This window comes from Canis lupus, chromosome 17 (assembly GCF_011100685.1).
Source record: "Canis lupus familiaris isolate Mischka breed German Shepherd chromosome 17, alternate assembly UU_Cfam_GSD_1.0, whole genome shotgun sequence".
NCBI lineage: Eukaryota > Metazoa > Chordata > Mammalia > Carnivora > Canidae > Canis > Canis lupus.
In genome coordinates this window covers 53760201-53772579 of record NC_049238.1, presented here as the reverse complement: position 1 = coordinate 53772579, position 12379 = coordinate 53760201, and the positions used below count along the sequence as shown (strand labels likewise).

Here is a 12379-nt window from a genome sequence, read left to right as displayed (position 1 = left end):
GCCTCATTCCCACCAGATCCTCCCTGCCTGGGAAGGAGGAGAGCATAATCACCAGTTTCCCCTCCCACAGAGATGTGATTCCCCGAGGCCTCTTGCTTGCCGTGGGAAACCTGGCTGCACATGAGCCCTCAGCCCTGGGTCATGGGACTTCAGGTTCCAAGCCCGTGTGGCAGTCAGGGAGTCTTGGTTCTCACAGTGCCAGGTCCCTCTTCTTTATTTAGGCTGATCTCTAAGACTCTAGTGGCACTTAGAGACCTCGCCGAGTTAACCAAGCAAGCACACTGTGGCTGGGGGGAGGATGTGGTGTGATTAGAAGGAGGGGCGGGGGGCAGGGGGCATCCAACTGCCCCAGAGGACGCTGCCTCCAGGCTGTCTCCTCAAGCCCCTTGCTCCCCTCCTGTTGAAGCATTCACACTCCACTCACAAATCTTGAGCACAACCTTGAGGAAGGAAAATGGCAACAGCTTTGGTAGGAGGCCCAAGACCCCAGACGGAAAATGCTTGTGGAAATGGCTCTAGACCTGCAGACCAAAGACCTGAGTTAGAATCCTGACTCCTCCCCGCGCTCTCACGTGATGCTGGGCGAGCCACATTCTCTCCCCAGTCTCAACTCCATCCTCTTTAAAATGGAAATAAGAAAATCTTCCTGACTCTAGGAGGACTAGATAAGAAGATTAAAGGCAGAGACTAGTTTCAGTGGCTAAATAACTGCTAGGTCCAAAATCATGGAACAATATTTCCTCCTTTTTTTTTTTTTTTATTTAGCTTAAAAAAAATGATGGACTCTTCCTTCTAAAAGATACATGGCCACAATTTTAAAAGGTCTCTAAGTTTAGGTATCATTGATGAAGGAAACATTCATCTGTTTCAGATCTATCCATTCATTCATGCAATTCCAATTGTGGACTTGTCTTGGGCTTTACATTGAATTACAGAAGTGAAATATGGTTTCATGCACCTGCTTCCCCCATCAAAAAGGGAAAGTCCACGGTGGCTATTTCCCTTTTCCAAAGGCACCTGCCCAGACACCAGTTCTACAAAAAAACAGAAGCTCTCCCTAAGAGGAAATTGAACTTGTAACTTACAATTGTAGCAACTAAATACCTGGGAGACCAGTTTAGTGGCCTTCCCTCAACTTTCCCACATGCATGAGAATCCATTCCAGCAGGTCTACATTCAAGGCTGGGAATAAAAAGGTAGAGAACGTACCAGGCCTGTGAACCTTGAATCAGGAATGTCCAAGTTAGCTTAATGACCTTGAAATAAAGGAATTAAACCTTGCTTTAACCCACATATTGAGGCAAGGTTCTCATAATCACACCTGCTGGCACAGCCACCCCTGAAGCCTTCAGTCATGGAATCATTAACAGGGGCCAGAAGGAACTGCCCCATAACACCATATCTCCTTTTTTTAAAGAGAGACGCGGAGAGAGAGGCAGAGACGTAGGCAGAGGGAGAAGCAGGCCCCCTGAGAAGAGCCCAATGCGGGACTCGATCCTATGACCCTGGGATCACACCCCAAGCCGAAGGCAGATGCTCAACCACTGAGCCACCCAGGTGTCCCGACATCCTATCTCCTGGCGTAACTTCCTATCAGCCTGTCTTCTCTACTGTGTGGGCCAAGACTGCACCTAACACACTGTTTGTGCTCAGATCATTGTACTTATTACCTACGCACTAATGGAGAAATGAACGGCCACATTCCCTTTATTTAAGCAGGAGTCCAGATCATTTAGGAATAATGGCTAAAGCTTACTATGTGTTAGGCGCTGTCTCAGTGATTTAGAGGTACTAACTCATGTGACCTACAACCACCTTATGAAATAGGTACTTTTATTATCATCATCCCAATTTTACAGATGAGGGACCAAGACTTAAGTAACTTGCCCTAAGTCACACTCAAAATGGCAGAACCAGGATTTGGACCCAGGTGGTTTGCCCCAAGTGTCTGTATGTTCAAGCCTCATGCTGGGCTGCCTCCCTCTACTCTATTTTTGGAAATATCCAGGGATGCAGAAGGATTATGCCTATTATAGAATTCATCACCCCAAAAATAAAAAAAAAACTGTCCTTGGCTCTGGATGAGGTTTCTTTTGCTTTAGTGTCAAACTCATTTATCAATTTACTCTGTGAATGTTTTTTGAGTTTTCCTTAGTCTTCTGTAGGTGCAAAACCCTGTCATAGTTCTAAAATTGAGCACTAAGCCAAAATGTTGTCTTCTCTTGTTTTACGTAAATACTCCAACCTGTTTGATTTTCCTAGTAGAATCCGATTTTTATTCCCTCAATCTTTTCATTTTTATCTCCAAACCTGCTTTAGCATGTAAAGTAAAAAGGGTTCCTGTATGTATCATTCCTTTTTATTAATTCCAACATTCTGTGGGGTTTTCCATCACAAATCTACAGCACTCTCTTGTGTGTGCAGCTGTAGTACCGATGATGCAATACGGTGCCTAGGTGGCTTCTCCCCTCCCTTTACACAAGTCTATCTCTTGTACCTCAGATTTACTTTCTACATGAATCAGGGGCTATGTTGTTGAATTTTATCCTCCTCATGAATTTCTGATTTGTCAAGTTCACTTTTACATTCGTCAAGTTCACCTTCCAGAGTACTTCCTTCTGGCTCCCAAGAGTAGTCATAGAAAGTGTTTTTAGAGAGTTTCCCATTGTGGTGTGTGCATGATGATACATAATCCACAGGTTCCAGAGAAGGGAGATCCACAGTGTTCGGACAGCAGTGGCCAGTGGCACTCTAGAGGAGCTCGACCTTCTCAGCCACTCCTACAGGCAGCAGGAGTTACAGCCCCCAAACCCAACTCCACCCAACCGCCACAATGATAATGACCTCTAAAGCCCCTGGCCCTATGCATCCCAAGTGTCTGTCTACAACGTAGCTTGTGATATACAGGTTTCCCTCACTGTCTCAATAATCTCATCACATCCCTTTGCATTTACGAAATATCTATGTTGTTACTTGTTTTTGCTGATGAAAAGAGATCCAAAGAGGATTTTTGACTTTATGGAATGTTATTGCTTCTCTACAACATTTTGGTACATAGGAACATTCTACTTTTGGATATCGGGGGAGATCTGTAATTCAGAAATAGATAGAAAAATCTGCCCTACGACCCAGCAATTGCACTGCTGGGGATTTACCCCAAAGATACAGATGCAGTGAAACACTGGAACACCTGCACCCCGATGTTTCTAGCAGCCATGTCCACAATAGCCAAACTGTGGAAGGAGCCTCGGTGTCCATCGAAAGATGAATGGATAAAGAAGCTGTGGTCTATGTATACAATGGAATATTACTCAGCCTTTAGAAGCGACAAATACCCACTATTTGCTTTGACGTGGAGGGACCTGGAGGGTATTGTGCTGAGTGAAGTAAGTCAATCGGAGAAGGACAAACATTATATGGTTTCATTCATTCGGGGAATATAAAAAATAGTGGAAAGGAATAAAGGGGAAAGGAGAGAGGATGAGTGAAAATATCAGTGAGGGTGACAAAACATGAGAGACACCTAACTCTGGGAAATGAACAAGGAGTAATGGAAAGGGAGGTGGGGGGGGGTTGGGGTGACTGGGTGATGGGCATTGGGGGGGGCACTTGGCGGGATGAGCACTGGGTGTTATGCTCTATGTTGGCAAATTGAACTCCAATGAAATATATATATATATATTTCTATATACGCAAATCACCCAAGCAGAGCACATCTCTGCAGGAAGGGGGTGTAGGCTCTTCTTTCCGAGCAGGAGCTCTGCTTTCCAGGTAGCAAGGCTTGAGGAAGCCCAGCCTGAATCCTACGGCTAGCAGTACAAGTTAGCGACATTGAGAGTGACCCACTCAGAGCACTCAGAGCACCCACTCAGAGCAGAGCTGCTAAGAATAGCATGCATTTCACCTGGAATGTATAGAATATGAGGAAGTGCGGAGAAGAACCTTTATGGAGAGGCCCCAAGGAGCCAAACAAAGGCTGGAGCTTCTGGGGAGAGGAGAGACTTGTTTTTGTTTTGTTTTGTTTTGTTTTTTGAGAGACTTGTTAAACAGGTGCTCAAAGTGACTGGGACCTCTGACAAAGGAAGAAACTTAACAACGAAAGGGCAGTTGCCAGATGGAATTCCAAGGCAGGTGGTGGGTTGCTTGTAGAGAAGATGTACACTGCAGGCCACACATTCAGCCAGGCCAGAAATGTGACTTTCCTGTCTAGAATCAAACTTGTTTTGTTTTGTTTTGTTTTGTTTTGTTTTGTTTTGTTTAGAATCAAACTTGTACCTGGTGGGAACTGGATCTGGTCACGGATGGCTCCCTACCTTCACCCCAGCATCTCTAAAAGTCCATTGTCATGCGGCTTCCCAGGCCTAGACTGGTGGGGTATATATCTGGCCAGAGTCGCTGTGGTTCCTGCGGCCTCTAGCCCTTGTTCCCAGCAGATCACCACTGGTCCTGTTCATCCCAACTGTGGCTTCGTCCGCATTCCTCAGAACCACAGAGAACTAGTGGGGCCTCCCGACAGACCTTCCTGCCCTAATGCTCCTGCACTAAGGGGTCCTCCAGGAGATTCTGGGGCCTTCCCATTGGCCAGAGTTTCATTCTGAAACAAAGCATGGGTCCCCTGTGCTCTGAGATTCCCTGGATGTGTGGAGTTTCTGTGTGTGGACGCACAGGCACACATTGGCTTGCATCTCTGTGCACGCACACACACGTATGTACATGCAAACACATACACGCAGGGGCAGAGCTTATTCTCGGGAACTTTCCAGAATCTCTACTATTTGTTCCTAGTCAGGAGTGGGGTGGGGATGCTGGGGCTTTAGGGTGACTAAACATGCTTCTGAAATTTTTTGTTTATGGTATAAATTTTATGCTCCCAGTCCTTAAAGGTTTAGGCTTTAATTTTTTTTTAATTAAAAAAAATTGTGTTCTTGAGGCTCACAAGGCTTGTCTCTGCTTTTCTTATGAATCATCCCTCCCCTGGGGGCAATAAATGCCGCTGCCTGACTAGGGGGAGGGCAGAGCATACAAGGAAATGGTGCGAGAGGGAGGGAAGCCCCATTTACTATCTCACAGCTATAAAGCCAGCTATAAATCAGAAGCTTGGTTTGAAGGTTTTAGAAATTCCAAGTTGTAGAAATCTCAGGGTCCTGCCTAAATGTTCTTGGTCCGTAGAACTCAGAGGGATAGCAAATTATTGGTTTCAAGAGAGGGCACAGAGGGCCAGGCAGGGGTTCTTCTGATCCGGGATTGCACTTGCTGACTCAAGGCTGGTTGGTTTTCACATGTGGACCAGCAAATGGAGCCCGGCTTTGAGTTAAGAACCAGAGTCTTCCCTGTGAACTTTTCATTTTTTTAATTTAAAATTTGTATTGTTTCCTCTGAGTAAGCTGCTCGGTGGCTGGAGCTCTCATCTGACTCATTTTATAGAATAATCCTACAACTGGGGTATACACCAAATGGCCTAGGAAACCCTCATGGAAAAACCACACTCCCTACTCTTCAGTCTGCATCCCATGTGTGTGCAGGGAGTAACTCAGACTTCTTGAATCCTGCTTTAGATGGCTACGAGTTCCTGGAAATCCTGAAACAGGTGGCCCGAGACAATACAGACAACCCTGACCTGAGCATCGTGTGGATTGACCCGGATGACTTTCCTCTGGTGAGTGGCCCAGACCCAGGCACTGTCCTTGGTCACCTTCACAGCCCCGTGTTTGTGTTTAGTGTGAGACCCAGAAGCATGAAGGAGGATGTGAAATAGGAGGACCATTTGCGGAAACATAGTGACCACCTCTATCCAGTGTGGAAGACCTTGGTGACATTGTGGGGCAACATTGAATTTTGTACCTGGTGCTGACGCTGACATGCTTACACTCACCATTCTCACTCCCTGGAAACCACGGAGCCGTCCACATGAGTGAGCTGGGTGAAATCCTGCTAACACTTCCGTTCCTGTGCCCCATCCCACCACTACCCTTGCTACAGCCTCTTTCCTGTCCCGGCAGGGGCCCATCATTCTCCAGCAACCTGAGATGCTAAGTTATAAAAAATCCCACCTGACCATTTTGCAGAGTGAAGAACTTTGTGGAGAGAACTCCAACCTCTTGGAGGGTAGAGACCCTGTCTGTCTTGTTTCATTGTGTTCTTTCAGGCCATAGCATGTTGAATGTATAAGAAATTTAGAGTCAGAACTCTTGCTCGTGTTAGTGATCAATGGCCAGAAAGTCTTAAGTATGCTTAATTTTAAAGAGAATAAACAGAATTTGTATGGTACATGAGCCCAGTGGTGGTGACAATGGATGTAGCTACTGTATGCCAAGAACTATAGTAAATTCTTCACAGGCACCATCTCATCAAACCCTCCCATCAACCCTATATAGTAAGTAAGGACTGTCATAATCCATATCTGACAGATGAAAAGAATAACAGCTGGCAAGGGTAAAGCCACCATGTGGGAGATGTGATATCCTGGTCCAGGTGTGTGTGATGCCAAAGATTTGTCTACTAGTGAGTCAATAGACTTTAGGCTGAATTTAATTGCTGGTAAGCAGTACAAGTTTAGCTATCAGAGGTTATAAATGTTAACTTCTCTTCTTCTAGGACTTATCATTTTTTGCATATTACATGGCTGATCATATCATGACCAAAAAGCCAAAATTGAGGGAGTTTAATGACCTCAAGGGTCCTGACACCCAATTCTACATACAGAATAAGTGAATCAAAGGCAGAGACTTTCAGGACACTGGGAGCCAAGGTCATAACTCTGGGTAATCATAACAATGTCATGGGCTCATCAGACCCTAAATACCATGATTCTTTAGTTAACCTCTGCCTGGCTGTGTTTCTAGTTTATTTGGACTGCTTTGTCGTGCAAGCTTGCAGATGGTCTGCTGTTGTCCCAACCTACTCTATATGTTTGTTTGCCTTGGTTTTTACAAAGGAGAAATCTTCAGACTGTTCGGATTTCCCAGGTTCCTGATTATCCCCAGTCCCCATCAGGCCATATATTCGCCTTGGAGAGTTCCTGCCACTGGACATTTGCATTGTCTTAGCTCCATGGTCCCTTACTCCTTTAGTCCCGCCCCAGTCAGACATTAGTCCCTGTGGATCCCAAGCCCGGTGAACAAAAAAGCCCTCCTTTTACTTCCATGGCCCTTCACTGCCTTCCCAGCTCATCTCATGGATCAGAGTAGTGCAAGGTAAGGGATTTTAAAATGGAAGCTTGAAAGAGAAGTGGAGTAAAATTGTTCCCTCACCACACGTGAACTATAAAAGAGCCACAGTAATTTGGAAATCGGCATTGGACCATCTCTGTAATATTCCTCCTTACAGCTGTCAAAGCTTTTAGATGACATGTTTTCATAGTTTGTGTTATGACCTCTTTTTCTCATACTTCTTTAAAGTACTCGAGGGCTGAGGCCAAGTCTTCAATTTCTGAAGTGCCCACAGCTGTTTGGGAGACCTTTAAGCAATGGTGACCGATGATGGGAGGGCAGGCGGGTCCAGCCACAATATGTGGCTTTGACAGGGAATGCCCTCTGCCTGTGGTCTAATCTTATTTTTTGTTGCTTCAGCTTGTTGCCTACTGGGAAAAGACTTTCAAGATTGACCTATTCAAGCCACAGATCGGGGTGGTGAATGTGACAGATGTGAGTATCCCTCAGGAAAACTCGCTTTGTCGCCCTTTGTTGTCCTGTTTTCTGCCTGGCAGCCCAGACTGTGACACCACGTATAGGAATCTATCCTCCTCTGAAACAAGCAGGGCCCTTGGCTCAGCCCAAGCTCAGAAAAATTGCCAGTGTGGCCCAAGCCTTGCCTCTGAGCCAGTCCCAATCTATGGAGTCATGATTGTCTTCCATGGGCCTTCCACGGAAATACATGGCCCATTTCCTTCCTTCTGGGGCCAGCCCGTCCTGTTTTACCAACTATTTGGAACTTTCCATGCAAGTATGCTGTCCTGTGTTTTCTCCTAAAGCCCAACAACAAATTCGTTTTATACAAAGGAACCCGCACGTGAAGCTGCCATTGCACAGTGGGTGATTGAAGGGGCTGCAGGAGGGCAGGAGGAAGATCACGGAGGAGCAGGGGCCACTCCTCACCAGCAGACACCATTGATCTGAGTCTGAGAGAAGCCGGTGTGGTGGACTAGCGGAGCAGGAGGAGCTTTAGACCTCAGTCTCGATGGTTGATACAAGTCCACCATAATAACAAAAACAGAAGGGGAGACAGATACAACAGACAATGAGCAAATAGTGGACAGAAAGAGATGGCCCCAGAGAAGTCACTAGAGCCATAATTGATTTGCAGTGGAAATGCTTGTGGATGTTAGCAATGTTATCCCGTTGGTAGGCGTTCGGTCACCTTGGGAATTCTACATTTGTTTAGTCTGTAAACTGCTTTTTTAATTAGTAATACTGATTGATAATTTTTAAAACTGACTCAAAACGCTTGTAAATAAAACGGTAGCCTATGAGGTGGAAAGCAAAAGTACTTCCCACTGCCCTGACCCCTTTCTTGGTTCCAGTTCCTGAGGGAGCCGTTGCTGATAGTGTCATGGCTGTCCTCCCGGAAGTGGCATGTACGTGTTTGCTGCTGTTAGATGGGTATCTTGTAGATATGCTCATGAAATCAGAAGGAAAAAAAATGGTGTGAATATACTTGTGATTCATAATGATACTTGATTCCAATACCCCGGGAACTGCCCCAATTCTGGGCTGCCTCCCACCCTCCAGCACTTTCCACAGGGTCAGGCTCATGCTGGGGATAAGGAGGGCAGGCAGGTCAGGGTAGGGAGAGGGGTCCACCAGGCGGTGCTGGTGACCTGGAGAGACTACTCCAGGGTGGGAAGGGAAGGCAGAAATTCGGGGGGTGGGGTTGGAGCAGCTGCTGGTCGTAGTGGGCTGGACCTGGCCCATTCCCCTCCAACCCTCCACAGCCCTGCCTCCATACCCACTCTCCTTCCCCAGAGAGCCTTCTGTGCCAGTTATACACACACACAATGGAAACACACTTTTCCGTTTACACTGTACAAGCAGGCTCCTACACACAGCACTCTGCATCGAGGCATGCCCATCAAACAGCGCACACGTGTTCCTGATGACTGGGCCAGGCTGCTCGGAGCCCTCTGGTTTGGCTGGTCCTTCTGGCACTCACTTGCTCGCTCTCTTGCTCTCTCGCTGTAGGCCGACAGTGTCTGGATGGAGATTCCTGATGATGATGACCTGCCCACAGCTGAGGAGCTGGAGGACTGGATCGAGGATGTGCTTTCTGGAAAGATAAACACTGAAGATGATGACAATGAAGAGGGGGATGACGGGGATGATGACGAGGACGACGACGATGATGATGGCAATAATTCTGATGAGGAGTCTAATGACGACAGTGATGATGATGATGAGTAGCCCCGACCCCGGGTGATGGGTGAAAACACAATCACAGCTGCCCACTACCATGCAGACAGCACCAGGGGGCAGCGAGCAGCCCCAGCCTCCGCGCACCAGCTCCTTCTCCCTTTCCCATGCCTTTTCCCACCCCCTTCTCACCGGGAGCTGTTCCACTCAGCAAACGCCTCTAAACCCAGTAATCCCACTCAGCAGGGACTAGTGGGGAATTATTCCCATGTGGACTGTCTTGATTGTCTTGGAAAAGCTCTTGTTCTTTGCCAGACCATCACTGGTCATGGCAAGGCCGGAACCTGGCGGTCTGGGGACAATAATCCTCTGACACCTCAACTCAAGTCTACTTGTCCTTGATGTGATAATAACAGAATTGACAGCCGGCAAACTCAAAGCAGAGAGTGACCTCACAGTCCGAGCCCAGGGAGACCCACGATTCATCCATTTAGCTTCGTGCCTAGAACATCAGTGATAATCCCTCCTTCAAGCGAGAGGTTCCCTCTTAGGAAAGGCTCAGCCTTGGAAACAAGTGTATAAATCAGGTTTTCTTGGCTCTATTAAACGTACTATTTCAAGGGTATGTCAGACCATTATGAATTCAGATCCAAGGGTTTGGATAGCTATCAGGAGGCCTTGATACACATGCGTACAAACGTCACCATCATTTCTAGCACGTTGGGACATGGGATGGGAGGTCGATTTGCTTTCTTAATTTCTTGTCAGTGGCAAGTCTCACATTATACACAAGGGGCTGGGGGAACTGTAAGGATGAAAGATTTTAAATATTTTTTCTCTAGGGTTCATGCCCTTGATTGAGTCAGCTGGCTTCTTAGCCTGAGCTGGGATCTGGATACACTTTTCTGTTGCTGCTAGTGGGTGCTCCCATTGGGAGTGGAAGTTGGTTTATCCAGAGGTCAATCAATGCTCCATTTGTCAGCCCTCCCACACTTGAGCAGGACAATAGCTAGAGTTCAGAATGGTGCCCCGAGGCACTGAGAAAATCCCAAAGTGCCTTCCAAACTATCTAAAAGTTCCATTGTGCTCAGTAGTTTTAGCATTAAGTGTGCTGATATTATGATGTTCTAATTTATTTTCTCAATCTTTTAACACATGTGTAAGACACTGTGCAAATTCTTTGGAAATAGGGTAATTCTTTTATGGAATAGTAGCCAACTAACTCTGTCATTAAACTTATACTTTGAAAATATTGAGGCTATCTTAAACATCCTCTTGGTTTTTCTGATCCTGCTTGTTCTCTCTTGGTTCCTGTCCTACATTTCCATCCCTTCTCTGTTTTTCTTTCTGGCCCCTCTTCCTCTGCCTGCCCTTTAAGTGAGAGTGTTTCACAGTATCTCACAACTCTAACATTGTTCCAAGGTATTACCATCCATGCCCATCAGCTACCACCTTTGTGCTAATGACCTCCAAGTCTGGGTCTCTAACCTTGACCACTCTCTCGAGTTTTAGATGCTTTCATTGATCTTGGTTTGGATGTTGCACAAGCAATTCAAACAGCAGAGCAAAATCCTAACTCATTTTTTAAAAAAGATTTTATTTTTATTTACTCATGAGAGACACACACAGAGAGAGAAAGGCAGAGACACAGGCAGAGGGAGAAGCAGGCTCTACGCAGGAAGCCCTGTGTAGGACTTGATCCTGGGACTCTAGGATCATGCCCTGAGCCAAAGACGGATGCTCAACCACTGACCCACCCAGAAGTCCCGAAATCCCAACTCATTACCCTTTCCCCTAAACTCCTCCTCTTCATTGTGTCCCAGATTGGAAGAGTGATATCACCACATATCCAATTGTCCAGGTGGTCCGAAGGGGTCCCCTTCCCTTCTGCAACCATGGTATTTTGTGCATACCCCCAAGCATGGAAATTGTCTTTTAGATTGTAGTACATATTTACATGTCTGTCCTTTTGCTAAATTGTAGGCTTCTTGGAGGCAAGGAATTTATTTATCTTTGTATCCTTAGCAGCTAGCACTTTGTCCAACACAAAGTAGATACTCATTTATTGAATTGATGGGTGACTAGTTGATTACCTGGAATACCTAGGATTCCCCAGCACTGTTGGATAACAATGCTTACAAGGCCTCCTTATTTTTATTTCTCCCCCTCATAAATCAAGGCAGGCACTTCACAAGGCAAACTATGCAGCAATCCAGTCAGATCCAACCACACTTCTACTAAACTCTTGGGGAGGTAAATTTTCAAAGCAACCTTTGAAGCTAATCTTTCAAACAGCCGAAGAATGTAATCTGTCATGAAAGTGGTCTATTCCCCAGCTCAGAAAATTCTCTTGTTCCTGGAGGCCTGAGTAATATGCATTAAGTCTAAGTCATATCATGGTACTCCCATATTAAGAAGCACTGAGTGTTAAGCTAGTACTATCTGTAGGTACTCATGCTGTTTAGTTATTGGTCTAAACCTTTTTAAGCTGGTATTTTTATTGAATGCTTGGTATGTGCCTGGAGCACTATGCTATGTCCTTTACATGTATTATGTCATTTCATCCTTACAAAGTTCTTAGGAAATAAGTCTTGTTATTATCCCCATTTTACAGATGAAGAAACTAAGACACAGAGGGCCCAAGTAATTTTCCCAGGGTCACACAAACACTGCACAGGAGTATAAGTGTAACCCCATTTTTATACTTAAATCAAGGATTTAGATTAAATTCTTTAAATTAATCAAAGGATTCCATTTCTTTTCCTCAGATAGCGTCCTGAGATAGACTCAAGTGAATTTCCCATAACCTCTTATACCAAGATACTCTTTCTCTTTTCCTTCTGGAGGCCATAATCACCTTATCCCATATTGAAAACGTAGGGCAATTAGAACAGCAAGATCTGGCTGTCCTGTTGAGAAAAAAAAAATCATTGTGTTATCAAGAATGCACAATCATTTTCAGTGTATTAATTAAGTCTTTATGTATTTGTGTGTGCCCATGCATGGTGGGGAGGGGCAGAGACTCCTTAGGAGTC

The 12379-nt window shown here is 45.6% G+C and overlaps 1 protein-coding gene across 1 annotated transcript in view; it reads left to right on the top strand.

The window, feature by feature from the left end:
• The window catches only part of CASQ2 (calsequestrin 2), a 65374-nt gene extending 54762 nt beyond the window's left edge, over positions 1-10612 (top strand). Inside the window, 3 exon segments of the mRNA NM_001313816.1 lie at positions 5556-5656; positions 7569-7643; positions 9177-10612. Coding sequence (NP_001300745.1) covers positions 5556-5656; positions 7569-7643; positions 9177-9395 — 395 coding nt within the window. The 3' untranslated portion in view covers positions 9396-10612.
• Positions 10613-12379: the final 1767 nt, after the last annotated feature.